The sequence below is a fragment of the Trypanosoma cruzi genome, genomic scaffold (assembly GCF_000209065.1).
Source record: "Trypanosoma cruzi strain CL Brener 1047053512341 genomic scaffold, whole genome shotgun sequence".
NCBI classification, from domain to species: domain Eukaryota; phylum Euglenozoa; class Kinetoplastea; order Trypanosomatida; family Trypanosomatidae; genus Trypanosoma; species Trypanosoma cruzi.
The window spans coordinates 1-27,959 of NW_001849243.1; the positions used below are offsets into that span (position 1 = coordinate 1).

The 27,959-nt window shown below is 47.4% G+C and overlaps 9 protein-coding genes across 9 annotated transcripts, besides 81 other annotated features; all 9 read left to right on the forward strand.

Annotated features, from left to right (window-relative positions):
- Window positions 1-21,637: a sequence feature (heterozygous, Esmeraldo-like haplotype).
- Window positions 468-1,067, forward strand: Tc00.1047053507143.10 (hypothetical protein, conserved; the record flags this gene model as incomplete). Its single annotated transcript, XM_807179.1, has 1 exon — window positions 468-1,067. The coding sequence occupies one exon, from the start codon at window positions 468-470 to the stop codon at window positions 1,065-1,067; it is 600 nt and encodes a 199-aa protein (XP_812272.1).
- Window positions 1,092-1,118: a microsatellite.
- Window positions 1,447-1,484: a sequence feature (CT-rich).
- Tc00.1047053507143.20 (hypothetical protein, conserved) lies at window positions 1,682-2,245 on the forward strand (the record flags this gene model as incomplete). Its single annotated transcript, XM_807180.1, has 1 exon — window positions 1,682-2,245. One exon carries the CDS (start codon window positions 1,682-1,684, stop codon window positions 2,243-2,245), a length of 564 nt encoding a protein of 187 aa, XP_812273.1.
- Window positions 2,513-2,533: a sequence feature (AT_rich).
- Tc00.1047053507143.30 (uncharacterized protein) lies at window positions 2,744-6,505 on the forward strand (the record flags this gene model as incomplete). Its single annotated transcript, XM_807181.1, has 1 exon — window positions 2,744-6,505. The coding sequence occupies one exon, from the start codon at window positions 2,744-2,746 to the stop codon at window positions 6,503-6,505; it is 3,762 nt and encodes a 1,253-aa protein (XP_812274.1).
- On the forward strand, window positions 7,099-9,435 carry Tc00.1047053507143.40 (hypothetical protein, conserved; the record flags this gene model as incomplete). Its single annotated transcript, XM_807182.1, has 1 exon — window positions 7,099-9,435. The coding sequence occupies one exon, from the start codon at window positions 7,099-7,101 to the stop codon at window positions 9,433-9,435; it is 2,337 nt and encodes a 778-aa protein (XP_812275.1).
- Window positions 9,851-9,885: a microsatellite.
- Tc00.1047053507143.50 (hypothetical protein, conserved) lies at window positions 9,974-11,113 on the forward strand (the record flags this gene model as incomplete). The annotated part of the gene is made up of 1 exon (XM_807183.1): window positions 9,974-11,113. One exon carries the CDS (start codon window positions 9,974-9,976, stop codon window positions 11,111-11,113), a length of 1,140 nt encoding a protein of 379 aa, XP_812276.1.
- Window positions 11,353-11,374: a microsatellite.
- Window positions 11,518-11,577: a sequence feature (T-rich).
- Window positions 11,644-11,666: a microsatellite.
- Tc00.1047053507143.60 (uncharacterized protein) lies at window positions 11,871-13,355 on the forward strand (the record flags this gene model as incomplete). Its single annotated transcript, XM_807184.1, has 1 exon — window positions 11,871-13,355. The coding sequence occupies one exon, from the start codon at window positions 11,871-11,873 to the stop codon at window positions 13,353-13,355; it is 1,485 nt and encodes a 494-aa protein (XP_812277.1).
- Window positions 13,384-13,413: a microsatellite.
- Window positions 14,081-14,103: a microsatellite.
- Window positions 14,156-14,194: a sequence feature (T-rich).
- Window positions 14,517-14,546: a microsatellite.
- Window positions 14,579-14,658: a microsatellite.
- Window positions 15,115-15,139: a microsatellite.
- Window positions 15,351-15,382: a microsatellite.
- Window positions 15,665-15,711: a sequence feature (T-rich).
- Window positions 15,801-15,859: a microsatellite.
- Window positions 15,912-15,942: a sequence feature (AT_rich).
- Window positions 16,007-16,037: a microsatellite.
- Window positions 16,079-16,100: a sequence feature (AT_rich).
- Window positions 16,185-16,230: a microsatellite.
- Window positions 16,412-16,436: a microsatellite.
- Window positions 16,569-16,613: a microsatellite.
- Window positions 17,114-19,327, forward strand: Tc00.1047053507143.70 (hypothetical protein, conserved; the record flags this gene model as incomplete). Its single annotated transcript, XM_807185.1, has 1 exon — window positions 17,114-19,327. One exon carries the CDS (start codon window positions 17,114-17,116, stop codon window positions 19,325-19,327), a length of 2,214 nt encoding a protein of 737 aa, XP_812278.1.
- Window positions 17,920-17,944: a microsatellite.
- Window positions 19,488-19,529: a microsatellite.
- Window positions 19,572-19,606: a microsatellite.
- Window positions 19,668-19,687: a microsatellite.
- Window positions 19,698-20,453, forward strand: Tc00.1047053507143.80 (hypothetical protein, conserved; the record flags this gene model as incomplete). Its single annotated transcript, XM_807186.1, has 1 exon — window positions 19,698-20,453. The coding sequence occupies one exon, from the start codon at window positions 19,698-19,700 to the stop codon at window positions 20,451-20,453; it is 756 nt and encodes a 251-aa protein (XP_812279.1).
- Window positions 20,094-20,141: a microsatellite.
- Window positions 20,628-20,659: a microsatellite.
- Window positions 20,673-20,733: a microsatellite.
- Window positions 21,025-21,044: a microsatellite.
- Window positions 21,266-21,302: a microsatellite.
- Window positions 21,334-21,367: a repeat region.
- Window positions 21,506-21,597: a sequence feature (A-rich).
- Window positions 21,611-21,660: a microsatellite.
- Window positions 21,638-23,062: a sequence feature (areas merged during assembly that could not be assigned to a particular haplotype. This can correspond to areas where the two haplotypes were merged or to regions with more than two copies in the genome that were merged during assembly.).
- Window positions 21,676-22,980, forward strand: Tc00.1047053507143.90 (uncharacterized protein; the record flags this gene model as incomplete). The annotated part of the gene is made up of 1 exon (XM_807187.1): window positions 21,676-22,980. The coding sequence occupies one exon, from the start codon at window positions 21,676-21,678 to the stop codon at window positions 22,978-22,980; it is 1,305 nt and encodes a 434-aa protein (XP_812280.1).
- Window positions 23,063-23,121: a microsatellite.
- Window positions 23,063-23,167: a sequence feature (heterozygous, Esmeraldo-like haplotype).
- Window positions 23,135-23,239: a sequence feature (T-rich).
- Window positions 23,168-23,178: a sequence feature (areas merged during assembly that could not be assigned to a particular haplotype. This can correspond to areas where the two haplotypes were merged or to regions with more than two copies in the genome that were merged during assembly.).
- Window positions 23,179-23,218: a sequence feature (areas merged during assembly that could not be assigned to a particular haplotype. This can correspond to areas where the two haplotypes were merged or to regions with more than two copies in the genome that were merged during assembly.).
- Window positions 23,219-23,697: a sequence feature (haploid, Esmeraldo-like haplotype).
- Window positions 23,343-23,373: a microsatellite.
- Window positions 23,394-23,413: a microsatellite.
- Window positions 23,537-23,634: a sequence feature (T-rich).
- Window positions 23,662-23,697: a microsatellite.
- Window positions 23,698-24,976: a sequence feature (areas merged during assembly that could not be assigned to a particular haplotype. This can correspond to areas where the two haplotypes were merged or to regions with more than two copies in the genome that were merged during assembly.).
- Window positions 23,738-23,770: a microsatellite.
- Window positions 23,911-23,935: a microsatellite.
- Window positions 24,016-24,088: a microsatellite.
- Window positions 24,130-24,217: a microsatellite.
- Window positions 24,306-24,336: a repeat region.
- Window positions 24,504-24,525: a microsatellite.
- Window positions 24,628-24,736: a sequence feature (T-rich).
- Window positions 24,801-24,848: a sequence feature (A-rich).
- Window positions 24,885-24,912: a sequence feature (AT_rich).
- Window positions 24,977-25,047: a sequence feature (areas merged during assembly that could not be assigned to a particular haplotype. This can correspond to areas where the two haplotypes were merged or to regions with more than two copies in the genome that were merged during assembly.).
- Window positions 24,989-25,073: a microsatellite.
- Window positions 25,048-27,959: a sequence feature (heterozygous, Esmeraldo-like haplotype).
- Window positions 25,164-25,194: a microsatellite.
- Window positions 25,424-25,456: a microsatellite.
- Window positions 25,472-25,543: a sequence feature (T-rich).
- Window positions 25,545-25,592: a repeat region.
- Window positions 25,634-25,649: a microsatellite.
- Window positions 25,650-25,684: a microsatellite.
- Window positions 25,849-25,893: a sequence feature (A-rich).
- Window positions 26,212-26,243: a microsatellite.
- Window positions 26,324-26,344: a microsatellite.
- Window positions 26,487-26,523: a microsatellite.
- Window positions 26,570-26,625: a sequence feature (A-rich).
- Window positions 26,648-26,672: a sequence feature (AT_rich).
- Window positions 26,687-26,742: a sequence feature (A-rich).
- Window positions 26,821-26,967: a microsatellite.
- Window positions 27,061-27,083: a microsatellite.
- Window positions 27,170-27,211: a microsatellite.
- Window positions 27,373-27,396: a microsatellite.
- Window positions 27,448-27,474: a microsatellite.
- Window positions 27,498-27,527: a microsatellite.
- Window positions 27,587-27,628: a sequence feature (A-rich).
- Window positions 27,641-27,680: a microsatellite.
- Window positions 27,700-27,740: a microsatellite.

Here is a 27,959-nt window from a genome sequence, read left to right on the forward strand (position 1 = left end):
TGGTGCAAAAGTGACGGCGGCAGCGTACCACAGCTTAGGGCCCAATACGAGGAGCTGCGTGGTGCGTTCAACACCCTTCAAAAGGAGCGACTTCGACACGGTGACGCGTAAAAGCTCTGGTGTTCCCCACGACTGCGTTTTTTCCATTACCGCCGTGTTGTATCATGCTGGACCCTGAAATGATCATTTCTCCCTCCCAGACGCGCACGCACATACACACACGGCTCTTTATGGGATATTGTGAGTTCAATTGGAGGCATCATCCCCTTATATCTGCCTGTTGACATTTCACATGTATTTCTCTCTTTCTCCTCCCCACACACCTCCTTTTTTTTTTTTTTTTTGTCTTTACTTACTCTGTAGGGAGCGGGGAAGGGGAGGCGACGCGGGAAGAGGAAAGCAGGAATTTGGGGTAGGAGAAGGTCGATTGCCTTGGGGTGGGTGAAGCGACGAAAGAAGGGGAGAAGATGCACAGCGTCTCCCAGCGTGTCCTGGAGATTCTGACGATGTCAGTGTCGGTGGGTTTTTTAGGCTTGTTCATCGTTGTGGCCAGCAGCTTCGCACCGCTGGGCCCAAAAAATGTATCACCCATCATCTCAGTCTTCAACGTCTCCATGTCGCCGCTGATGCGGATGCCAATGCCGGTCATTTACGCCCAGGGCCAGAAACCACCGCCGCTGCGGGACTACGTGTTTTTTAAGTTTACGCTGAGGGCAGACTTCTCGCCGGTGTGGGACTGGAACACAAAGGCAGTGTACGTTGCCTGTGTCGCCCGCTATCGCACGGAGAATTACGTTGTGAACGAAGTGATACTCCTCGACACCGTGCTCAAAAGCAAGGCGGCGGCGGCGCAGTGGTCGCTCGAAAACGCACAGAAGTACACTTTGGAGGATGCGCATCCTGGGGCACTTGCGGGGGTGCAAGTTCAACTGTCCATACGCTACCAATTGCTTCGGTACTGCGGGCACTCCCCGATGTTTGAAGTATCGCCCGTGGGAAAGGATTACCCGGTGCTTGAACTCCCAAAGACGTATGGCTCTGTGAAGATGAAAGATTGGGCACTTTGACGGTAGCCGAATATATAACTTGCCCTTTTTCTGCTTCTTCTTCTTCTTCTTAATTTCCCTGGAGACGAGAGAAGAAAGTATTGAGGGAAGGGACGGAGAAGGCTTTCTGTCTGTTTACAGATACACCTACATATGTAAACGTGTCTTTTGGTCGATAATTATTATTTCTCTGTGAGCATGGTGGTGATGTTTGTTTATTTTTATTGTGCGTGAGTCTCTGCACAAGTGTGCGTGTTTGGGCGGCTTAGAGACAACAATCATCAAAATTTTCTCATAAGGACAACAAGAAGAAGAAAAAAAAAAAAAAAAGAAAGCGGTGGTCCCCGCGTGATTGCCATTGTGTTTACTCTTTGCAATCTTACTTTTATTTTATTCACTCCTTTCCCTCTCTTTCTCTCTCTTTCTTTCTTTTTTTCTGGAATGTCATCGCATGTGTGCATGCATGGTTCACTTGCCTTCTTTGATTTTTTTTTTCTTCTTCCCTGCTGTGTCTCTGCTGAACGACGGCAATAAATTAAAAGGAAAAAAGAGGGTTTGTCTGGATCCATCCAACCGTAAACGCACGCAGCCACATTGCACACGCCCAGTGACGCGTCCAGGGCGTCGAGGGAAGTATGACGTCCAAGAAAAAGTTCAAATGCCCCTCCGTCAACCCGCAGCTCTACGAGAAGAGCATGAAGCCCTCCGTGACGATAGCCATGGGCTTCAAAACTAGTCACGGCGCCTCGTCCTGCTGGCAGGCCCAAGTGGAGGCGGAGGAGCGGATCCACAGCAACTGGTCGAAAAAGTACAATAAGGGTGAAGAGAAGAGACGCGTTGAGGCCCTCGAACGCACACTGGAGCGCGAGGCGGAAAGAATCGAGGCCTACCGCAAGGACAATGATGCCCTGCAGACCATCCTTTTCCGCAATGACGGTGTGAATCCACGTGGCGCCGCTGCCATGTACCTGAAGGCACGCAACGCACTGTCCCCGCAGGAAAAGTACAAGAAGCCGCAGACATCCGCACAGGACATCGGATGGTCAGTGCCATTGGCGATGAAAAGTGAGGGCCATTTTGCTGCCTCGCGCCTGTTAAATTCGGCGGCGCGTATGAATCAGTCGGCCACGGCTTACAGGAGACCTGACGACGCCGACCACGCGGAGCTTTTTGGCTACAGCCTTGAACGCCCCTACTGATCAACTAAAAAGAAGGAAACAAATAATATGTACAGTGATCCCCCCCCCAATGGCCGAGAGAGACGAGAAGGACGAGAGAAAAAAGAGGTGGTAAATGGATTCCATGGATTCCGTCCAATGATGCTTTCTGCATGTGTGTCTCCGCCCATGGTGTTTGTCTTTTTTTTTTTTTCCTCTTGGTGGGAAAGATGGGCTTTGTCGCCCTTCTCTCGTTGCCCCTTTTCTCTTTTCCTCCCATTTCTTTTTTCTTTGCAGGGGCATATATGGTTTATATATATATTTTTTTTTCTTTTGTTCTTGAGCAGTTCTCCACTACGCAGTGTTGTCTGCGGGCAAAGAAAGAGTGTGTTCCGCTGCTTGAATGTAATAAAAAGAGAAAATGAGGGAGTGTTGCTCGAGCGTATTTCTGTTCTCCTACTCTCTCCCTTCCTTTCCATATATATATATATATCACTCTTTATTCTTTTCTTGCTTTCTTCTCTGAGCGTGAGACGCTCAATGCGTAAGAATCCTTCACTAGGGGCCTTTTTACGGCCGCAGCAACGCAGGGAGCGCGACGCACGTCTCTTTGACCACGACTCTTTCGACGAGAGGCAATGGAGCGGACAGCATGAAATGGGGCACCGTGGCGGTGTTGCGAGTTGGGACAGGCACGACAGCGCCTACACTTCGTATGCGGATTATGATGGCGGGGCCTACGAGCCAGGGGCTCCGCGGGTGAGCGACACGCTGCAGCCCCGGTTGGTGAATGACATAGGCCTGCAGCGGGCGTTGAAGCGACCCAGCATGAGAAGTTCTCGGGTCCTCGCACACGGCATGGATGGAGTGAGGCGGGGACGAGAAAACGTCGAACAACCGAAAGAAGAGTGGAGGGAAACGCGATTCTCTCTTAAACCTTACGAGAACTTTGACAGTAGAGGCGGTCGTGACGCTGTTGCTCCCCAGGGCGATATCCATGAGGACCATGCCGAGCATGCCCGCCATGGCTGGGAACAACATACACCGTCGGTTGTTGGGGAAACTGTGCACTCGCCCCGGCCACTGGTGGATGTGTCCGCGGCGTTTGGGCGCATGAGTAGCAGCACGTTAGACCATATGAGTAATGCTGGCCGCAGCCACAGCGCGTCAGCGACAAACAGGGCGGCGCCATCACTATCGCCATTGCCGTCAGCGCCATCGCACGGGGCAGCGGACGCATCAATTGATCTCAGCAGGGCCCGTGAGTCGATAAAGTTAGAGGGTGTGAACGCTACAACAAAAACCACGTCGCCGCGTCTACACATTGAGCAACCCTCAGCAGAGATTAGCACGCAGGATCGATACCGCGGGTGGAAACCTTCAATGTGTGAGAATGAAAACGTTCTCGCCGGAAGTTCATGGGCTCCCGTGTACGGCCCAGATGGATTCTCTGTCATTCAGTCAACTCTACCCGACAGTGGAGCTGTGGGGCAATACCAGAACCCCAACGCCGCGGCCGAGCGCATCCTTTACGCACTGTTGCAACAAAATGAAGAATTATCAACTGTGGCGTCTCATCAGCCGAATAAATGGGGAGGAGAAAAATTGAGTTTAAGCAACGGTAAAGAAACCAGTTCGTCAATCACCGCGTTGGACCCCGTGGCACGACAGCGCCTCAGTTTGCACGTGACGCCTCAAGAAAGCCGTCTTGTACTTAATCTTGTGCGGGAAAAGGACCGAGAGATCCTGCGGCTGCGTAGTTCTCTGGCTACCAGTTATCGTTTTGCTGCCTACGCTGCGTACCGGCAGTGTCCGTCAGGTCCTTCCGGCAAATACAATGCTTTATTTTCGGCAATGGAATCACGTTTCTTTGGCGCGTTGGCAAGCGCAGTGAAGAACAGAGAAAGAGACCCGTTGCTTTTGGTGGACCGGGCACCCCCTCATGTGCATGGCCTCCCCAATTTACCTCTGCCACTTGGACTTCCCTACAGCATGGCACAAGTCTGCGGAGTGCTGTCGATGATCAATGTAGCAGACATGCTTCACAAAAAAGCATCGGCTCGGTTTTTCCTGAGCTCGTGGCGCACGTACTTTGTTGTGGCCGATGACCGCGGACTTTCTGTCTACCGCAGTGAGGAGGATTACAAACGGCATGCTTTCCAGCGGACGCTGCTTGTAGTGCCCTTTAGGGACATGGAGTACTTTGTGCCGTCGTTTCGCGACGTGTCAGTGGGCGGAGAGGATCTGCTCCAGGCGGCTGAAGCATTGGGTCCCGCTCGTACGCGGCAGCAGGAGTCGGGCAGTAGCAAATTTTTTTCCTCCCTCATTAACAGAAGGAAGAAGCTCAAGGCGGAGACGACAATGAAGAATAAGAAAACTGGAGGCATTGAAGCAGGCGAGACGGAGGATACCAGCGATGCCGTAAATTCCCAAGAAGATGAGGGCAGGGAATCACTGAATGTCCAGCGAAAGCGACCGGATCGGTACGATGAGTTGATGGCCTGCATTGCCATGCAACATGCAGGTGACACGAGTCACGCTTACTTTGGTTTCATCCCCAAGCAACCCAACACACAGAGCGGCGGCAAGGTGGTGAATCCGCCTGTTCTTTTCCGTACACAAAGCACACAAGAGCACATGGAGTGGGCACATTACTTTGCGCAGTGCTTCAACAGGAAGTTGTACCGCGAGATGTTCCCCACCGCCCTCGCAGAGACGTATGCGGGGAGTCTCTCGAGGGAGACCCAAACAGTGTTCGACACGACGGACACTGCAGCTTTAGAGGGCCATGATGTAAATGAATGGGAGAAGAGGGAACCCATGGTGGCATCCAAGGAGGTCATGGCAATGGTTCAAAGCGTGGAGGCGGCGGCACAGACCACTCCACGTGAGAAGAATGATGAAGCCACGAATACAGAAGAGGAACAAGATGTAGCGGGACTCTCGTGTATTGTGACCCCGCCGCCTCCTCCCACTAGCCCACCAAGACGCAGCGTTATTGGAACTCAGGAGGCGTCTGGAAGTGTCTACGAATCGGTAGAAGAGGAGGGGGAATCTGACATCAAGTCAAACGCTATGGCAACGATGGAGAGCGCCTTAACGGGGGAGGTGGGCAAAGACGTGCCATGGAAGGAGCTTGTCACTGAGCTGCGCCGGCTACTGGACACCAAAAACACGGAACGCCAGGAACTTCAAGAGGAGTGTGAGGAGTTGCGTCTTCGCGTGCGGCAGTTGATGCGGGAGCTGCAGCAATTGAAAGATGATCGTGAAAGCCTTCTCAAGGAGTTGGAGGAGGTGCATGTGATGTATGATGCGGCGGCGCGACGGGTTGAGGAGGCGGAGCGGAGTTTCCAGTCGGCTCAAGAAGCCGCACACACTGCGGAAGCAGCCAAGCAGGAAGCTGTGACGCGTGAAGAAGAACAGGCGGCACGCGCCAACAAGTTGCGGGAGGAAATTGAATGCATGCAGCATGAACAGGAGATACTGACAGCGGAGATTCTTGCCCTGAAGGACGGCTACAGCGAGGGACTTCGCTGCCTTGCGAAAAAGGCCCTTGGAGATATTGATCAGCTGCACGCTGTCTGCACGGCTGGGGAATATCTGTCCGCACTGCGGGGCGGCCATTGCGACCCACCACGCAAGGAGGATGGATGGCTTTGTGCCGAGAGAAGAGAGGGCAACACGAGCCGTGTTGGCAGCAACGACCACATTATGAGCCCGCAACAACAAGGACCGTCGCAGCCCCCGCATGCGCCGCCACCCGCAACTTCATTGCATCAACCACTTTTTCATCCGCATCGAAAGAAGCAGCAGTGTGACCCGATGCATGTGCGTTCTGCCCCTGAAAACCCAAATGTGCCGCAACATGCCTCTGCAGCGAAAAAGACGTCAGACAATTCAGCGCCCGCGGATGCGGGGGAGGGTTTTCTGGGCATTGCTATGTTGCTGATTTCTTTTATGCCCCAGCACATGGCTATTGATGGGTGCTTCACAGTTGACGAGTCGCAGGCACGCCTGTTGCGGAGCGGCCCGTCACCAACGCAGCGTGGGCGGGAGTGGGTGATTCTTCACCATGACACAAATGCCGTGTTCTCCGTGACTGCTGAGCTGCGGACAGAAAAGGAGCCACGCCACAATGAACCGAGTAAATCACCACAAAGAAGCGTGTTGTCACGGCGCGCTCGGTTGGGTTCCTCACATTCAGTTCACCCAAACAGCGCGCGACGGTCACGCGAACGAATTTCTCGTGCGGCAGACGTGGAGAAAACCGCCAAACGTGCGCAGTCCACCACAGATAAGTAGTGGCATCTTTTCTTCTTTTTTTTTATGATTCCTGCTTTTACGTGAGTGGGAAGGGGGAAAACGAGAAATTTCAGTTACTACTCGGAGTGTATTTAGATTTGTCTCACTGTTGTGTGTGTATTCTTTTTGATGCATTTACTAGACAAGAATGGAGGTTTGTCTGTGAGTGTTGCTGGGCATATCAGCTTGTTTCCGCATAGCCCCTCTTCTGCAACAAAAATGCCTCTTTAACATGCATGTGCATTTATTTATTTATTTATAGAGTGAAAAAAAAAATTTTTTTGGTGGTGGAAATGACAGCCACGTGGTTTTCTTTATGAGCGTTGAGTTTTCTTTTGGAGGCTGCATTGGGGAGTGGATAGAGGGGGAGGGAGGGGGGATTTTTCTTATGATTTTCTCTGTTCTTTTCTTCCTTGAATTCTTTCTTTCATAGCCAAGCACCCCGGCTTTGGTTTGGTCGAGATAGGAGAGAGAGGGGTACACGAAGAAACCATAAAAGAGAAAAGAAAAAAGGGGGTGTGTGTGGGTGGGAGGGGAGGGCGGAGGGTTTGCAACGAGGAGTTGAGCGACAATCCGCGTGTTGTGCGGCCATTATGGCGACTGGGGAGGCGCTACGCATAACGGCCCAGACGGCGTTGTTGCCTGATGGCAATTTGGAGGTTTCTGTACACAACGCCTTCGTGCCTGGAGTGAACGGCTCGGCTGTCATCTTCTCGCTTCGTTGCTCTCATCCAAAATTCTTTTCACCTCTGGAGCCCACAGTCCCCGACGGTGTTCTCCTGCCGGGCGAGCGGCGGAAAGTGCTGCTGAGCGGGCCGCCAGACTGCGCCAACTGGAGCCGCCTCCGAAGCGACAGTCATGACGTCAACTTACGGCTCGGTTCGACGATAACAGAAGTTTTTCTGCGTGACGCTAACTCGGGTGTGCGAACGCATAAACCGTTGGCTCTCCCTGCGAAGGGAGAGGAGGAGTCCGCGCAGAATCCGCAACCTTTACCTCCGCAGCAAGCCACCAGCAATAGTTTTACGGATGCAGCTGTGAGTGGCGGAGATGTATCTACGACAGGGAATAGTTTCACAAACCGTTACCGGGAAAAAGGGCTGCCAAAAAGAGTGCAGCCCACCACGAGGTGTAGGGGGTCTTCCACCTCATTGCCGCGGTGTCTTCATTTTTCTTACAGCACGGAGAGTCACGAGGAGGGAGAGACTCCTTCCACCCCGAAGCGACTGAAAAAAAGAGAGGATGCTTGCACCCAGATGTCGCCTTTAATGGATCCTAAAGGACCGCTGGGTGCTCTAGACACGAGTGAAATTTCCAAAAGCTCTCTTGCGAAGGGGACTGTCCACAGCAATTACAACAGCACAAGCGATCTTCTCTTGTCGTCCCAAAGTCTCTCTTCCACAGTAAAACCGTATGAAAACAGTTTGGATTTTTTGGATTTGGATAGTAACTCACAGCCGCCTTTTTCTATAAGCGTTGAAAACACACCCAATACCTCTTCGCAGTGCCCTTATTTTTTTGTTTACTATGGGAAACTTGGTAGCGGAGCCAAGTACGTGAAAAATGCCATGGCATGGTTAAATAGGGAGAGGGAGAAGTATGTAATTTGGCGACAAAAGGTACTGCGGTGCCTGAAGGGACGCGGTGAGAGTGAGAGCAGTTTGCCCCCTTTGCTCGGTGAGCCAGTGCGGTGGCTCAAAAATATGGATGGCGCTGTTATTCACGGCCAAAATTCCAAATTATACCGAAATCCGTACAGCCGAAGTTCAGCCAAAATGTTTGACAGCCATCGCCGTGGTAATGGCTGCGTCATGGTCCCCTACCGACCCTCCCATGGAGACCCTGCCTCCATCAGGGAGAGAAGCGAGCTTTCGGGTGTAGAACTCGACAAGGATCCCCTCTCACAAAACAGCGGCGGCACAAAAAAGGAAACGGGACGGCAAAATGGTTCCGAAAACATGGCTGTAGGCCATGAGAACAGTGGATGTAGTACCTCTGCTGCCGATCGGCCCACGAACACCGCTACATCCATGAACTCCCCTCCGTCCCATGGCAACAACAATTCAGGCGATGGGGTGTCAAAAACTGGAGTGTGGAGTAAACAGCGGTCGCCCGTGTTGCCCCTCGAAGCAAAAGTTCCCGCATCTGCGCAGCTGTTAGAAGAAGACTCAGGCGGTTGTGGAGAACTGCCATCTCTTGCAACATTTGATTGTCCCACTAACTTTCATGCCCGTACTGAGACGGAGGAAACTGTGGAGATGTTGGACCGCACTGTTTGTGGTGAGGACTACGGGGACTGTTGGAATAAACGGAAGCGTAAAGGAAAGTATGAAAACAAACGGCCAATTGATGCGGAACCCATCGAAGCCAACTCATCCGATATCGTGACATTTCGACATTTACGGGATCGGCGATCGAATAGTATCCTGGAAGGAATTTTTGGAGGCCTTTCGCGTCGGTGTTTGGAAAATAACCCTTCCATTGACGAGGTGCAAAGCTCCCCCGTTCTTCCGCCGACGTCAGAAAAGGAGGAGGGAAGGTCGCCACGATGTCGAGTGGAAACGAGGGAAGAAGATGAGGCTTATGTTCGGCGGAAGCAGTCCTCCTTCAATGCGCCACGCAGAGGATCCTTGAGTTTTATTGGCAAAGTACCCCCTGGTGGTGAACTGAGTATCTCTCAGGTGGGTGATGCTCTCCGCAATATTGCCGTGAAGTCGGCTCCGCTGATGCAGACTGCAATGGGTGGCACAGTAAGCACCGTTGCAACGACCGCACAACTGTTTTTTGCTGTCATTGAAGATTCCATTGATATTCTCCACGCCATTTGCCTCCCCGTGCTGTCGTTGTTTTCGCTTTTTCTTCTCTGGATGGCGTTTGGACCGACGGGGGACGAAGATGGGATGATCAGCACGATGAATTTATTTGCTTAACAACGGGGAGAAAGGGAAGAATTGGCTGGAGACGTCCCACTTCAATCATACAACTGCGTAGGTGATCTTGACTTTGGTGCGAATGATGCTATTGAGGCAAAGGGCGAGGGAGCTCTGCAAGCCATAAAATTGATGGACAGAAAAAGACGAGAAAAGTGGTGTGTATTTGTGTGTGTATGCGTGTCTTTGGAGAGGGGGGAGAACGATAGATTTGTTGTTGTTATTTTTTTTTTTTTTTTTGCTTTGGATTCTTTGCCTGGATAAATATGAATGCGTATACATGTATGAATGTATCTGTGCCTAAGACTGCACGTGTATACAAATGGAAATGGAAAAGAAATGACTGCTTTTACTCTCCATATTTTCCTCTTTTGGCTACAATCGCCATCACTCAACGCATCCATCTTATGCTCGAGTTTATTTATTTGTTTGTTTGTGTGTGTGTGTGTTCCCGTGTATCGTTGCCCCTCTCTCTCTCTCTTTTTGGGTCAAGGACGTTGTATCGAAGGGGAGAGGGAGGGAAAAAGAAAAAGGAAAGATGGCTGCGAGGACAACAGCAGCGGCGGATGTCCCCGCGCCTCCAGCATGCCCCATTGAGTACCCGATCGTGTTTGCACGGCAGGGTGAGGAGGCGGGAGACGAGGTGGTGCCCGCCGTCGGTATCTTCAGCGCGCTGCGGTGGCTACTGCCGGTGTTTCAGTTGGCGGGATGGCTGCCGAAGCAGGTCAGCAGAGAGAAGGATGAGGCCAATGGGACACCGCGTGGCAGCGTGGGCGAGGATGTCTCTGCGGAGGTGCGAGAGACGAGAAGACTTCTTCCACATTTTGAGTCCTTCTTCACACGAGAGAGCAAAGTCATCCCAAACGGCGCCCTGCTGTATACGGTACAAACATTCCGTTTTCCCACGCCACGGGGCCCACGCAGCATCACACGTGCGCTTGTGGAGACCCCGGGAAAATACTTTTCGCCTCTGCAGGAAGAAAAGGGAGGGGGGCACTTTCTTTGCTGCTACGAGGACAAGCAGCTTCTGCGCTGCTTCACGTACGTGCAGTTGGACCAACTGCGATTTGCCTGGGTGGCTGTGAGGGAGCTGCTGGAGGAACATAAGGCGGTGCAGCGAACAGATGGAACCCTCACTGGACTTGCGCGACGTGACATTAAAAAAAACAACACGAACAGCAACGAAATGGCGAATAGTGAGAAGGCGAACGGTGTTGGCGGCTCAACAACAGCAACAACGGCGATGGGGGCGGATGCGGGATTATCGACAGCTGCAACCGCTCCCGCCGTCCCACCGCCGTCCATGGTGAGGAAACCGCACCCCAGCAGCAACGTCATCGTAGGCCCTACTGCAGAGGCTCGCAAAACACGGGAGGAGTTACGAGAGAAGAAGTATATGAGTGAATTGCTGAAAGAGGAGTGCGCCGCGCGGTGGCCACACACGCCTGTGCACAAGTCTGTTATTTTTTTAGTGGAGGAGCAGCAGTTGGAGGCGACTGGCGGTCGCAAGGGCCGCAAAGGTCCTCGCAGTTACTTGGCGACGGTTGAACTTCCACTGCTCAACAAGAAGGGTGGTGTTGCGACGTTTAAGGGGCCTCAGTGGTGCACAGCACGAAGGGATGCAGAAAATGCAGCAGCTGAAGTAGCGCTGCGTGCCCTCCGCACGATCAAGTCCTAATTCTTTTTTCATGCGATAGCATCCATTTATTTTTCGTTGCATGTATTTGTGTAACGATATTCATATACCTGTCTCTGCGTCTGCGTTGAGCCACTTGCCCGTGTGTTCTTTTAAAAGGATGAGCGCATTACCCAAGTATACATCTTTCTTTTTTTCCCCCCTTGCTTCTTCTCTCTTTGTTTCTTCTGGGGGGAGCATATGTGATCTGCTGGTGCAAATGGATACACGACAGACCGTGTACACACACACACACACACACACTGCTGTCCAGTGACGCCCCCAAAAAATGAAAAAGAAAAAAAAAGGGAAATGATGGTTGATGGATTTGTTTATTTGCAACTTTTGTGTCTCCTTTCCCTGCCACCGTCTTTTTGTTTATGAATGATGTGGTGTTAGCTTTGTGCGCTTCTATTTTCTCTCATATTTTTGTTGTTTTTGTTGTTGTGGTTTTTGTGTTTGTTTCTCTCCTGGGGTGTGGTGGGGTTGGTTACCGATAATTAGTGAAATACCCACACGTAGGGAGAAAAGAAATATATATATATATATATATATAGAGAGAGAGGGGAGGAAACGTTATCCTGCTACGACACAAGAAGAGAAATAATAAGGGGTGACCTGCAGGGAGAATAGAGAGAGAGAAAGAGTGAACCACAAGCGTAAACGTGGAGGTCTGTGGGCGACAAGAGAGGGAAAAAACAAAAAAATACGGGAGAGAAGTTGTGTTTGTACGTGTCTCTCCGCAGTGTGACGGTATTTAATGGACGAGACTTCGCTCCCATCGGCGGCAATCATGACAGTAAACGGTCATAGAGGACAAAATGGCACCGTGTCTTCTCCCACCTCCCGCAAGGAAGAGGAGGAGGGGGTGCTGCAGGTGGAGACAGATGATGTGGTGGTGGTGGTGGTGGCGAAAAAAGAGGGCGAAATTGCCAGCAGTGACGCAGGCGTTAACGCGCCAGAGCCCATGGAAGCAAAGAGTCTCTCAAACGGCTCCCCCGCAGGGACTGAGACGAAGGAGGTTGCGGAGGGACCACACACTCCGCCTGCGGTAGCACCCCGAGAAACCACACCCGCCAAGGAAGAAACCGCCGACAGGCGTACGGGTGGGGACGACATCACCTCATTTGCGAATGCTGAGACATCTTCACAGCCCCAGCCACGTACGGGAGAGGATGCCATTAGTGAAGAGGGGAAGGCCGCAGCGACGAAAGAAGGCGAAGTAAAGCGGCGACCCGCCATGGTGGGTGTGACGGCACATCGTGTCTTCACGGAGGAGGAACTTGCAGCATACATGGAGAAACAACGGCAACGGGAGCGAGAAAAGGAGGAGGTGCGACACACGAAATCCAGGCGAACCTCGGGTAACGGTGGCTCACGATCCAGAGGGTCTAGAGGCAATGCATCTTCTATGCGAATTCCTCCCATCGATGCCAACGCCATACATTTACCACAGCTGCCGCACGCACCCCAGCAGTTCTTCACAGCACCAACCGCAGCGGCTCCTTCCCTATCAGCTGGCGCAGCTGCGCACCCTTTGGCATATCAGTTTGCCTACGCGGGGGCTTCTGTGCCTCCAGCAGGTGTGGAGTTGACAATTCCTCCTTATTCTAACCCTTTTGCCGCAAATAATGCGCCCCCCTTTAATGACAGGCTGCGTGTGCCACTGCTGCCGCAGCAGCAACCACAACAACAGCAACAACCATTCCAGCAGCCACCAGCACTCTGTGCACCGTGGGGAATCCAGCTGCCGTCGCAGCCTCCATTTATGGGGCTTCCCCCGCCATGCGCCGCCCCTGGTATATTTGACCCCGCGGCCGTTATGCGCTTTGATCAGCAGCTTCAGCATATGAATGATCTTGGTGCCCAGTTTCTGCCCTCAGCGCCGATCCCAAATCCGGCGCCGGGAAGCATGACGGGGATGAACATGCAAGAGCTTGAGGTTCTGGCGCGACTTATTGTGCTTGCCAGGAATGAGCAGCAACAACAGCTACCATTCCTTTTTTCCCAGAAACAGCAGGCCCAGCCGCCGCAGTATTGTTACTACCCAGGTGGAAGGCAGTCGGATATGGAAAACGTTGTGAATTCTTTGAATGCTCCAAATGCGACGCACGTTGGGGTGAATGCCTCCCCTGCCTGTAACAAGATGCATGATGGTGCTGCCGCAGTCAGCCCGACAGGGATGTTAGAGAGAGATCCAAGGATAGTGGTGATGGAGGGGAAGCACAACGGCACGGACTCATAAATGACATTTGTATGGATATGTACATGGCATATTTATATATTTATATATATATATATATGGGATTAATTCTGGCTCAAGGGTGAGTGAACTCTTATTTTCTTTGTTCATGCCAGAATGGAGAGTTTCTTTCAGTGAATCGATGATGATAATGAACGAAGAGGATTACAAAAAAAGAAAAAAAAAAAGGGGCCCTTAAGTTTGCTAATTGATTTTTTCTTTTCTTTTGCACAGAATACACAGCCATTTTTGCAGTATCCAAATTTTTTTTTTCTTCGTTTTTTGTAATCCACCGGCTTCCCCGCCTACTTATTGTTTAATATGGTGTTTAATGGGGTGTGTGTCTGTCTGTGTGTGCGTGTGTAAAGAACTGACAGATATTGTTATTATTGCCTCCCCAGCTTTGGTCTGGTCCCTCAGAATACACATATATATATGTGTGTGTATCTTGGTAACATATTGGTACCTGGCTGTGCTATAACAATTTTGGAGGATGACCGGTGAAGCGGGAAGAGGAAGAAATGGAGAGAAATTTTCTTGTACGTTCATATACATACCTATATACCACCTATATATGAATAATGTATGCTTATGAAAGGAGAAAAAAAAAAAAAATAGATTATTTGGACTTTGTTTAAATTTAATACAAGTGCACGCAGCAAAGGCGAGAAATTTGTTTTTTCTTTTCTTCTTTTTTCCAAGTTGATGGGACGCAGATTTCATGAGACTTCTTTTTTTTTTTTTTTTTTTTATGGCGCACGTGCATTTGAATGACGAATGTAGTCTTCAGCACGTACGAGGGCTTTTGTTTTTGTTTTTTTTTGTTCTCTTTCCTTTTTTTTACCCCCCCCGCCCCCCTTCAGAGAGGGAGAAACGGAAAAAAAAAAGGAAGGCGGGCACCACCCCAATCGAGTTTTCAGTGTGTTGTCGAAGTGCTCACATGCGAGTTGATGTGTTCGCCAGGTTTTAATTGAATCACCGTCATGAAAGAAAAAAATAATGATAATAAAAGAGGGGAGGGGAGGGGAGGAGGGGAATCGAGTGCAGTAAAGAGAGGGAGAAACAGAGAAAAAAAAAAAAGAGGGGCTGCAATATATAAACATATATGAAAAAATATGTCGCTGTATAAGGCATGTATTTTAATTGTTACACACAGTGCGATACGTTGTTTTTGTTGTTGTTGTTGTTGTTGTTTTGGGGGGAGGTAAATACCACCCTTGTTGGTTTATATAATAATATATATAAGTGTACATATATATATATATATTATTATTATTATGCTTCATATATATTTATATATTTATATGGATTTGTTTTTTGTTTGTTTGATTTTTTGCCTGCACATTTTGTACCCAAATGGCGCACGTGTTTGTTTTTTTTTAGAGATGTGAGGGAAGAGCGTGCGGCCAGAAGGGATTAATTATATGACGCCACGTTGGAGTGCGGTTCGTTTTTTTGTCTTTTGTTTTCCCTCCCTCCCTCCGTTCCACCCCGCCCTGCACGTGGAGGAAAGGGGGCCGCAGTAACGACGACTGGCACCTTGTGCGCTCACGGCGAGCCCGGTTGCCAGAGAACGTCGTTGAGACTCCGCATGTGTGCGTGTGTGCGGGGAAAAGGGAGGTGGGGGAGTGTCGGGCGCACGGATGCCAAACTGTAATTTATTACTGCTGTACTTTTATTTCTTGTAGGAATGGGATCAAACCCCCAGCCAGGCGCGTAGCCTTTTTTGTTGTTTTTTACTTGCTTTTCCCAATGCCAAGCATTTCTTTTTTTTTTTTTTTTCTTTTATCTGTGTGTGTGTGTGTTTGTTTTGAAAATTTGTTTGTTTGTACTTTTACCCGCTGCCGTGGTCGGGATGGGATGCCGGGTGGCGGAAGAAGGGAGAGAAAGGGGAGAGGATTTGGTCTGGCATGCATGTGTATGTCTATTTTTTTTTTTTTTTTTTGTGTGTGTGTGCTGCGGATCAGGGGAAAGGGGGCGGGAATTCTTATTATCCTTTATATATATATATGTATGCATGTATGTGTGTAGGCTTCATGTATCTTTTTGTTTGTTTTTTGTACTTTTGTCACAAATTACCCCCGCCGCCTCTCCCCTCTCCCTCCTCTTGCCGTCGTGTGCGCACTGTTGTGCTGCGGCCCCATTCCTCATTTCCCACCACCACCACCACCCCCCCCATGCACACAAACACACACGCGTGCAGACCATCTGCCTTATTTTTCTTTTTCTTTTTTTTTGGGAAGCGTCGATATGTTTCTTCCCTCACCACCGCCACCACTAATAATACTAATACCCATTTCCCTGCTGGTACCTTTGTTTCTTTTTTGATGTTTGTTTGTTTTTGTTTTTGTTTTTTTTTGTGACCAACACGAGTCAATTCACGCACGCACAGACACGTATGCATCTTGCCTCCTTCCTCCCTCTCCATTTGCAGTGCGTTCGGTCAGTTTTATTTATTTATATATTTGTTTATATTACCTGTGTGCTATTTATTTATTTATTTGTTTTATCTTGTTTTTCTGTGTGTGTATGTGCGCTGTTGGCTCTCCCCAATTGCACAATATATTTATAATATATTTATAATATATATGTGTGTGTGGGTGGTGGGCACTCACATTTTTATGGCTGCGAAATTTGGCTCCCCCACATCCCCCTTTTCTTTTTTTTTTTTTTTTTTTTCTTTTTGATGGATGCCTCGTCACTTTTCTGAAAATAATACAATGTTGTTTATATATAATAAATATATTAGATGGATGGATATTTATATTACAGTTCATTATGTTGATATTCAATGAAAGTGAAAGTGATGGTTCTCATTTTGTTTTGCTTTAATTTTTTCTTTCCCCTTCTTTTTTTTTTTTTTTTTTTTTTTTTTTTTATATTGGTGCTGTGACTCTCTTGTCATTTGCTCCTCCCTTTGACTCACCGCAGTCCTGTTTTTGTGTGCGAGTGAGTGAGTGAGTGTACGCGGGAAGACGGGGATGCACAGCACGGTGGTGGAGGGGAAAATAAAGGAGTCAAGTGGAGGGAAAGGGAAAAACTGAAGTGAGAGCTGGTGGTTTTTTCTTTCTTTCTTTCTTTCTTGTTGTTGTTGTTTTGTGTTTTGTACGGCCAACAGAGGCAGAAAGAAAAAAAAAGGGGGGGGTGGCTGCGACACTTCAATGTCCTCGGACACATCAACGTGTGGAGGCAGCCCGCTGCTCTTTCTTTCCTTTTTGTGTGTTGGTGCGTGTTGGTGTGTGTTGGTGTGTGTGTGTGTGTATCTACGCGTTGTCGTCTTGTCGTGTTCTCCGGTATTAACTGACGGAAAAAAGAAAAGAGAATGAAGGGAAGAAAAAAAAAAAAAGGGTGCGGCTCCCCTTTTTTCCATTGGAGACATAAATGCGTGCATACATGCCTGCCTTTTCGTGGCGTTTATGCAGAATTCTGTATTTCTCTCCTACACCGGATCGTTCTTTTTTCTTTTTTGTTGTTGTTTTTGCATCTTTTTTTCTTCACAAACATACGTGGATACGCATGCATACATGCGTGTTATGATGCGGGGGTATTCATAATGCAAAGAGAATAGGGAGAGGACAACAGCAAAAACGAGAAGAAGAGAAAAGGAAACAAATAAAAGTTAGGGCCAGGTGTCAAGGGCAAATTTGTCGCCATACCGGTGATTTCTGTTGTTGGCACTCCTATATATATATATAATTGCAGAAGAGGGCGAGAAGTTGAGGGGGGAATAGGAGAAACGAAAAAAAAAAAAAAAGGAAAAAATGCCAATTCCCGTGCGGAATAGGGGTTTATATTACGAAGAGCCCCCTTCTGGAACGGGGGGTTTCATGGCGGAGGAGTTGGAGGCGAAGTATCATGTCACTTTTTTCCGGCTTCATGACGATGCCACGAATAATTTGGTATCGACGCGAGAACCGGGATTGTCAGAGTCCCCTGGAAAGGGGAAAAAGATGGCCTCGGTGCAGCCATCATCATCAGGGGCAAAAGCAGCAGCAGCAGCAGCGTGTCGAAGCTCGAGTGTGACCGCATCGTTTGGTTTACATACATCCGAGGAGTTGCGTCAGCCACTGCATCAGGTACCACCGCCGCGCAGCGGTCATCTCTTGCTCCCATGCGCTCCCCGTCGAAGCCTTATTCTGCATGGCGGGCTGGAGGTTGGGCCGGAGGGTTTTCTGAATGACACGTGGGAATATTTGATTGACGAGCAGCGGTGGGTGCAGCTCATTTGTCGTGGTGTGCCTGGTCCGGCCCGCCGCTCGGCAGTGAGCGGTGGGGGTGAAACTGATGCGGATCAAGTGGTGGATGACGGGATGCCACCGAAGGCATTTGGTCAGAGTGGCACTTTATTTGGAGGTGGGCGTTTTTTATTTGTGCACGGGGGTGTTAAGAGCGGGGATGGCGGCACCGCTCCCGCCTTCCAGCTGGACATTGAGCGACGACTGTGGACAAAAATAAATCTCACCACCCCGTTACCGTCCATGTGGGGATCGGTGGCGCAAACGCTGTTTATTCCGGTCTGCGAGGACGGCACCACGAAGCGACTGCCGCCATCGTTATCGTCGAAAAAAGCAGCAGCAGCAGCAGCAGCAGCACGTAAAAGAGAGCAACGTCGTGTTGAGGTGGTGGTTGTGTTTGGTGGGATGAATGACACAGAGGCTTATAACACCACGTACTTTTTATACCTGACGACTCCACCGCCTTCTTCTGGAAAACTACAGTACGGCGAAGGGGAGAAGCGTTTGTTGCAGATCCTGCCGTCATTAGGAGCCACTGTCTTTCCCGGTAGAAGAAGGGCGTGTTCTACGGTCTGTAGAGATTTCTTTTTCTTTGTGTTTGGTGGACGCGATGGCATTTACTTCTATAACGATATGTGGGTACTCAATGCATATACACGACAGTGGATCATGGTGCGGGAAGAAACGCCCTTACGATTCATGCGGGAATTTTTCCTGCGTCCATATGACAAAAAACCGGGGGCACGTATTATGGAGTATGTTGAGAATCTTCTCTTAATGAGAAGGGATAGTAGGCGATGTAGAATGCCGATAACAATCCCGCACAGATGTAGGCATTTTAATAGCTCCGCGCTCTGGCGTACGGGTGCTGTGATGGTGACACGTGGCTTGGACATTTTCGTTCTTGGTGGATTTACGTACGACAGTCGCGGAATGATAGAAACGCATAAAGACGTGCATGTTTACAATTACATGCGTCATATATGGCGAGAGGCATTTGTAGATGTTGGCTGTTTGCCGTCATCTTTTCCTGTGGGTTATTTCAGGAAGACTGGTAATAAATCCTTTCAGAAGCGTGAGTGTTATGGGGAGGCGATGAAGACAGAATTATGGCATGTAAATCAGGAGGATAATGCTGAGGGCTCTCAGAACTGGAAGTTGATAAAGAATATTGTCTCCATATTGCCAGAGGGCCGTACAATGGCAGCTATGTGTGTGGATCCTGTGATGCCAGGCTTTCGTTTTTTTCTCTTTGGTGGCCGTACTGAGGATGAGCCTAGCGGAGAGCTGTACGATGTGCGCATTCATGTGGATTGTGCCGCTCCTTCCGATACAACTGTGGTGCGCAATAGAGGAATTCAACACGGCGGTGATGTCACCGTCGAACCTTCAGAAAACACACCCCATGTGAGTGTGCAGGGAACCCGGCTACCGTCCATGAAGTGTTTTTCCATTTCCTCCGACGATGCGTCGTCAACCCCACGAGAAGTTCCACGATGGGGGGAGCGAACGCTGCGGGAGCAGGCGGGGGATTGGGTGAGGGCGGTGCTACTGGAGGAATCGATGCTCCGCCGAACCATGGGTCTTATGTTGTGTCCTGATGACAAGGTGGTGCGGCAGGAATGGTTGGAAGATGCACATAAGGCCGGTGCCAAGATGCAAAAGAAGGCGGACGCGATCTTCCCTGAGGCAGTACGTTTGGTGGTGACATGCGCTCCGCCATTTGTCAGGCGTGAATGACTGAATGAGAAGTTTTTTAGTTTTTTTCTTATTTTTTTTCCTTCCTTTTTGTTGCCTTGTTTAGTGCAGTGTGCGGTGGGTCTCTAATTGGACGCACCATCGTCCAGAGCCAACCATATGAGAACGAGAGCGCAGAAGAAAAATAAGGAGGTGGTGTATTTTGTGGTTGTTTTTGTAGTTGTTGTTTTGTTGTTGTTGTTGTGCCTGCCGTTGCTCCCAGTGTTTGCGTGCATCACCGATTGTTTTTTTCTTTTTCTTTTTCTTTTTGTTTTTGCTTTTCTGCAGACCGGAAGGAGTAACAAGTTGCTTAGCCTGGCGGTGTCGGCATTTATTTATTTATTGTGTGTGTGTGTGTGTGTGCGGTCATCAAATGGAGTCGGAAAACTCGCCGGGGTCGCGGGTCGTGGCGCCGCTTTGCGAAGCGGACAACCAGCCGGTTGAAGCCCCGCAACTTTTGGCGTGCGAGTGGGCCGAGGAGGGCGGCGGCGGCGGCGCAGTTGACGCCCCACCGGAGAGGCGAAGGAAGCCTGACGTCGGCGACGACGACTACAAGTGGCCGAAAATGCTTGCCGTGCAGTTCTCGCCGTGTTTCACTAAATTTTCATGGGACCCGTACGCCCCGGTCATCAAGTCCACCGACGTGGATCGTGTGCGGAACTGGTACAAGCGCACCACCATCCCTTTCTCCGATCTTTCGTTGGAGAAGCAGAAGCACGAGTTGCAGGAATGGAAGGAGAAGGAGCGGAGGAATCTGGGGCACAATATTCAGCACCAGCCACCGCCACCACCGCCACCACCGCCGCCCCTACCACCAAAAAAAAAAAAACACCAAAATCGGAAGCAGAAGCAACAAAGGCAGCAACAGGAACAACAGGAACAACAGCCGCATTATTATCGCCAGAACCGTATGCCACGGTATCAGCAGCGGTATAATTATTGGCAGCAGGAACATCAACAACCGGGGCAGCACATGAATCCCCGTTGGAAAGGTCACCATCATTATGACATCCAACAACGTGAATTTCAGTTTGTACAGCGGTGCGACAGGCGAGGCTTCTTTCCGACCTACGAAGCTGCGAGCATTTATCATTTGCCTGCAGGCGGTGTCGGCTCTATGTATCCATGAAATTTTCTTCCCCCCTTTATATATATATATATAGTCCTATTGGGCTGCGGTGTGATGAGCTCTATCTGGGCGAACGTGTGGAGGCTCGTGTTCTCCCACCTGACGCGATGTAAATAGGTGCACAAGGGTGATTTGCGCCTTAATTTCTTAAGGAAGACGTTCGTTGTTGTTTGTTTGTTATTATTATTGTTATTATTATCATTATTTCTTTTAGATACATATATATATATATATTTTTTTCTTTCATTTTCCATTTATTTATTTATTTATTCGCTTTATTGTTAAATGAATAGAAAAATAAACATAAAAATAAAATACATGCCAGTTTTTATTCCACCGCCCCCTTTCGTTACTTTCTTTTCTGTTACATTATGTCTTGGGGAGCTTCGTTTGTTTATTTGTCTTTATTTGTTTTTGTATGTATGCATGTATGTCTTTGTTGGCTGCCGTGTAACTCCTATTCATTTGTCACGTGCGTACCTCTTTTTTTTTCTACCTTGCATATCAGTGTTTCCTCTCCCTTTTCTTTGGGGCATGGCGGGTTCCAATGTGTTACGACGCGGAGGTGAGCGTGTGTGTGTGTGTGTGTGTCTTGGCGGGGTGGGGGACGCCTTTTCTGCGTGGTTTTGTCTTTTTGTTTGTTTTTTAGGGAGTCAACTTGCGCTGTGGCTCATTTCCCGCAGCGGCTTGTGCCAAGGGAAGAAAAGAGAATGGTATGTTATGTATTGTGCGGTGTTTGGTGTGTGCATCCGGCGGATCCTGCGTGGCGGACATGTCCGACGCTCCTCTCGCTCTCCTCTTAAGTTCCCCCCTTCTTGTTTTTTTTTTTGTTGTTGTTGTTTTGTTTTTTGTGTGTGCCTTTACCCGCTCATGTCTGCTCCTTCCTTCCTTTCTCTCTCTCTCTCTCTCTTCCTGCGGCCTTTAACACACACACACAAATATTTATTTGTATTTCAGCGTGGCTGCCCGGTTGTTGGGGCGAAGGGAATAGTTTTTAACAAAGGGACGATATCACATCACATAAAGAACCGAGCGCAATCAAAAGGTGGGGGAAAAAAACAAAAAAAAAAAAACACACAAAAAAAAGAAAGAACGAAAGCAGAGGAAATATAAGAAGTAAAAAAGAAAAAAGAAACAAAAGAAAGTAAGGCTTTCGCTGTTTTTGTTTTGTTTTTTTGTTTTGTTGTTTTTGTTCTTCTTTTCATTTACATCGTTGGAAAGCATGCATCACGGAGCAACGCTGCACGAATCGCTTCCGTGTCCTCTCGTCAGCCCAATTGTGTCCACCGACCAATGCCCGTTTCAGCCGCACGAGCGCTCCGAGACGCGGCCACCGCACGGAAATGCAAGTCTCACTTTCTACACGGTGCGCAGCAGGTGCCGTGTCAATTTCTCTCCCGGGCCAAATGTGACGTACTCCGCGGAAAACAAGTACTCCTGGAATCCATACTATAGGCTTGAAACCGAGAACAGGTCGCAGCGCCTTAAGGTTGCCCAAGAGGAATGCAACTCCGCCTCCGTTTCTGGGCCGTGTCCAATCGCACTGACGCCGCGTCAGGGACAATGCATGGCGAGGTGCAGCAACACGTCGTCTTCAACGGTGCAATCGCCCATGCACACATTTGGGTGTGAAACCCCGGCGATTATGTCACGCTGTGAACTTTCGCCGCAGTTTTCAAGCGTGAAGAGCGAGAGTGGACGTGCCTTGTTGACCGCCTCCCATTCCATTGAGGAGAACTCCATCACGGAATCCACCTGCGTGCCCCAATTTGATAACATGATGCACGGCCTTCCCATGTACGCTTCGATACATCCCGTTGGGGAGGTGTGGCCTCTTAATGAGATGAACAATGAAGAAAATGTCGTCTTTGATGCGAGCAAGCCAACAAGAAACGAGCAACTGCAACAGCAGCTGTACCCCACGCCATTATTTGTTTCGCAGAATCAGCCAACTGTATCTCCTTACCCTTACGTCATGGAGTCACGAACGATACAGCCAACATATGTGTCATACAACAAAGCCAGGACCCCACTGCTGCGATTCTCAAAGATGCTTCCGCCCCCTGTGCGGTGTGAGGCGATGAGTATACTGGAAGGGGAAAATCCTCAGCTTCCCCTTTTAATGTTGTACAATCCGGTACGTCGATGGTACGAGCGCATCAAGGCACTTCTAAATGAGGACTATTCTGCCTGGCTCGGTGGCAGTTGTGCCGTGAACATCAGCAACAACAAGGGCGTTCGCTTGGAGTTGGAAGAGCCGTGTCCTACGCTGCCAAATAAAGCGGAGCAGACGCGGGAAAACATGAGTCTGTGGCTGAAAGAGTGCAATGAATGGTGGGATAGACATTTTTTTGAAAAGTCACGAAATGTCGACAAACGGCGAAATGGAACTGGACGTGGCAAGTGGAGGCAATACAACATCCAATACCCGTACAATAACCACAACAACAACAAGGCCCATAAATTCAATCGTGGCATGCAGTTTGATGGAGAAGGTGCGTTTCTGCGAAGAGGAGGACTTCAATAGCGTTTAACGACGACGACTACAATTCTCAGGTGCTCTTGAGAATTCCGTTTGGTGACACCACTATTTTTGGTACACACATACTTATATACTTATATATATATAACCACACACACACACATATATATATAAATATATATATATGTGACACTCCTTCTTTTATTTTCGTTGTTGTTTTTTGTTTGTTGTTTTTCCTTCTTTCTCTTCGTCGTTGTTTTGCGTTTTTTTTTGTGGTTTTTGTTTTGTTTTTGTTTTTGTTTTTTGAAATTGCGCATACACATTCCATCACGTGCGCTAATTTTCCTTTTGGCTATCAAAATAATAATGAAAATAAAAAAGAAGCATCCTCTCTCTCTTGGGAGATATTTCTTTTCTTTTCTTTTCTTTTCTTTTTTTCTTTCTGAGTGTGAAGTTTATGTTTTGTTTTGTTTTGTTTAGATGTTACTGGGTGGACTTCTCATTGACTTCCAACTTGTGTGTTGTTTTTCCTTTTCCTTTTGGTTTGTTTATTCTTCGATTTAACTTCTGTGCGTGCGTGCGTGCGTATGTCTGGAGGGGATGTGTTGTTTTGTGTTGTTTTTGTTAGTTTTGTGTTGTTTTTTGTTAGTTTTGTGTTGTTTTTGTTTTTTTTTTTTTTTTTTTTTTTTTTTTGGTTTTTCTGCAGCGTTTGTCGTTCACGATGAATTTTTGGTTTTTTTTTTGTTTTTGTTTTTGTTTTTGAGTCCTTCAGTCACATGTCAACTGGACTTTGGGAAGCGGCGAGGAGGAGGAGGAGGAGGGAAGAGGAGGAAGACACAAACAGGAAGACACATATAAATATGTTTCTAAATTAATACGTTCGGAAGTTAAACAAACAAACAAAAGAAAAAGAGAGGGAGAGGGAGAAATCTTTGTGTGTGGGCCCGCTGTGTTCCCCTCGGCTGTGCCCTACTCTTTTTTTTTTTTTTTTTTTTTATTTCACATTTGAGTTCCTCCGTTCTTACCTTTTTTGTTGTTGTTGTTGTCAGTCAATCACATATTTTGTAATGTATACCCTGCACATGTAAGCACATATATATATATAACTTTATATATCTTTATTTATATATAAATAAAGATATGCCTACATGTACCTTTGTGTCTTATAATTGTTGAAGCGAAAGATAGAGAGCGTGTTATTGTTTTGGTTTTTGTTTTTTTTTGTTTTTTTTTTGTTTTTTTTTTTTTGCCGTCGTTTTTGTTTTTGTTTTTGTTTTTGTTTGTTTGTGCGTGTGTTTTTCTCTGCGTGTGTCTTTTGAGAAGAAGAAGAAGAAGGGAAAAGAGGGAATGGGAGGGGATTCACCGCAGTGTCTCCCTCCCTCTCCCCCTCTCCCCCTCTCTGGCCTCCGGCTATTTGTGTTGTTTCTCTGCGGGACGAGGCGACTGACTTTGAGGCGCGTGTGGTGAGGAACGAAGGCGTGTGTCTCCTCCATGACTCTCCTCCCCGCGAGCGGGAAGGGAACCCCGTGACCCCCGCAGCGAACGTCGTTGTGGTTTTGGTGGTGTTTTTTTTGTTTTTGTTTTTGTTTTATTTCTGAGGCTTTTGGAAGTAAATGGGCGATCGGATGGAGCAAAGGAGATGATAGCGGGTCTATTTTGGTCGACTCCCCTGTTTCTTTATGCATCAACTGATTTTTTTTTTTTTGTTTGTTTTGTTTTGTTTTTTTTTTCTCCCCCTTTCGTCTCCTCTTATTTTCCTCAGTTTTTTTGCTTTTTTTTTTTTTTTTTGTTTTGTTTTTTTCTCACAAAAGTCCCCCGCTCCCGCTCCCGCTTCCCCTCCCCCTCTTAACACCTGCCCACAATGGAAGAAAAAAGAAAAAAAAAACAGAAGAGAAAAGAAAATAGAAGAAAAGGAGTGCGCATGCGGCATTTTGAGTTCTTCGTGGCACAAATTTATATATTTATACATTTTATTTACTTCCGCGCGTTTTTTGGCTGGTTGGTTCTGAGCTCCACCGCACTTTTCTTTTTTTTTTTTTTTGACATTCCCCTTTACTGTTGTTATGACTACTCCTACTCCTACGACTACTACTAATATTATTGTTATTGTTATTGTTATTGTTAGTACTAATATTCCTTTCTTCGTGCGTGTTTGGAGACTGTAGATGTGCGGTTTTTGTTTTTGTTTTTTTTTTAAGAAAAAGAAAAAAAAGAAATGGAAAGTAAATTTGTCGTTGTCGTTGTTATTGTTGTTTTTGTGATGAATGGGGTGTGAAATAATCTACATGGCCTTGACAGATATTTCTGTGGTTGGCTTTGTTGTGGTTGTGGTTGCGTTTTGTACACGTGCCCTGCACGCATGTACACACCGCGACTGCAGAGCATGTCTGGTTGTTTCTGGAAGGAGAAGAAAAAGGGGGAAAAAAAAAAAAAAATAAAGACATTTGTCCTGATGGACATCAGAGAAATGAAGGGGAGCGAACTGCCGTCCCTCTCTTTCTCTCTCTCTCTCTCTCTCTCTGTGTGGGTGGGTGGGTTTTCCTCTCTTTTTCTCTTCCTTTTTTTTTTTTTTTTATTATTTCTCTATTGACTTTTTTTTTTTTTTCTTCGGGGGGGGAAAGGGGAAAGGGGAAAGAAAGAGAGGGAGAGGAAGGGGGTTTCACAGAATTAACCCGGCCATGACTCCGCGCTTCCCCAATCTTCATTTCTTTTCTTTTTTTTGTTTGTTTGTTTGTTTGTTTGTTTGTTTTTCTTTTCCTTCAATTCTTACTGCCTTCTGTTTGGATCTTTCTTTTTCTCTTTTTCTCTTTGCTCTTTGCTCTTGTGTGCGCATGCCCGCCAGTAGTTGGATCTAAACATACCGAAGGCTTATCCCCCACACAGCAATCATAGAGCCCACAGGGAGGGAGGGGGGAAAAGAAAAGAAGAATAAAAAAAAAAGAAGGAATAAAAGAGAAGGGTTGTCTTTGTGTGCCTGCGTGGCGGAAGTGCAGCCGCAGGTCAAAAAGGGGATAATACGGACCCGTCTACCCGGTCGCCCATCTGCTGCCACATCATCCTCCAGGCGGTTGGAGGGAGAAGGGGGCGAGGGTTAGGGGGACGGAAGTAAAGCAAGCAGTCAGGCAGGAAGAAAAGCGGAGGGGGTGAATTTGTGAAGTGGGAATCCCTCTTTTTCTTCCCTGAGAGTGAGATATATAGATATATAGATATATATCTTGCACGCACTCACACCGCTTGCAGGTGTTCTCCGCCGGTTCATTGGATTTTGTCATTGTTTTTGTTTGTTTGTTTGTTTGTTTGTTTTTTGTCTTTGGTTCCGTGAGAGAGAAAGAGGAGCGCCACTTCCTTTTCGGTTGTTTGTTGTTTGTTGACTGACAGTTTCTGTGCGTTTTTTTTTTTTTTTTTTTTTCGTGTGTGGGACGCGTGGGAGAACTCCACGGCTGCATTTCGTCCCTCCGCACAAAACAACACCCACACGTAATCTTGCGGCCATCGCCCCGGCGTTTCTGTGCGGGTGGTGGTTTTGATTGAGGCGGGGCGGCGAGACGCGGAAAAAAAAAAAAAAAGAAAAGAAAAGAAAAAAGAAAAGTTAGAAAAGGAAGACGCCCGCACGAATAACAACGGGAGGTGCAGGAAAAGAAAACAAATAATAAAAAAAAAAAAGGAGAAAAAAACAGAAGAAAAAAAAAACCCACGAGTGTGTGCGTGTTTGTATAAAAATATATATTTATTTATATCAGGGGGCGGCTGCAAAATAGCAAAGAAGAGAAGAAAAGAAAACAAAAGCGACAAAAGAAGAAAAAAAAAAGGGCGGGGGGTGGGAAGTTTTTTGTTTGTGCGCAGCAGCAGCAGCAGCAGGAAGAAGAAGAAGAAGAGGAAAACACATTCATTCGTGTGTGTGTGTGTGTTGTTTGTTCTTAACTGTTGTTTGTTTTTCTGGTTTTAACTGTTTGCGGATTTGTACCTTTTTTTCTTTTTTTCTTTTTTTGAGTTTCTCTCTGTTTATCTCGCTTGTGCGTGTTTGTGTGGTTGGACCAGATAGTACCTGGAATATCTTTGACTTTATTTTTATCGCCAAACAGAGAAGGGGAGGGAGGGGGGGGAAACTGAATTGTATACATAACAACATTACATTACATTACATTACAAGGATACCAATACACATACAAAATACGTGCGTGTGTGTGTGTTTATAAATAATATTACTGCTTTGAACTTTTGCTTACAAAAATACTTTTTTTTTCCTTTTGTTTTTTGTTTTTTTTTTTTTTTTTTTGGTTTGCGTGTTTTAATTACCACACGTTTTTTATTACTGCCGTTTTTGCTTCTCTTTTCACTCTTTTCTCACTCTTTTCTCACTGTGCGTGTGTGTGTGCGTGTTGTTTTATTAACGCAAACATTTGTTCATTGGTCTTCATTTAAACGAGGAGGGGGAGCAAAAAAAAAAGAAAAAAAAAAAAAGGGGGGAGGAGCTTGAGGGGAAGAGAAAAGAAGAAAAAAGAAAGTTCCCTCTTTTCTTTTCTTTTTTTTTTTTTTTTTCACTGATTGAAATCCCACTCTTTTTTATTTATTTATTTATTTATTTATTTATTATTTTTCTCTTCCGCTTTGGTTTTTTGTTTTTTTGCTTTTTTTTTTGCGGTGTGCGTTGAAAAAAAAAAAAAAAAAGAGAAGTTAAAAGAAAAAAAGAGAAGGAAGAGGGGCATTTTGTCTTTTGTCTTTTGTTTTTTTTTTTTGTTTTTTTTCCCCGTTTCCAAAACCGGATTTTTTGTTTGTTTTTTGTTTTTTGTTTTTTGTTTTTTTTTGTCCATTTTTATTTTACCCCCCCATTTTGCGTGTGTGTGTGATTGTGGACGGTTATTTGTGTGTTTGACGTTGGTTGCCTTCTGGGGATGCTCGTGGAGTGTGGAGCAGGCAATCCGATGGGCTTCCGTCTCATGCCCTCGGATGAAGTGCGGAATTTTATTTCTTCACCCAATGACCTCGGCTTTTGGTGATTTATGGGAACTGGATACACGCTCTTT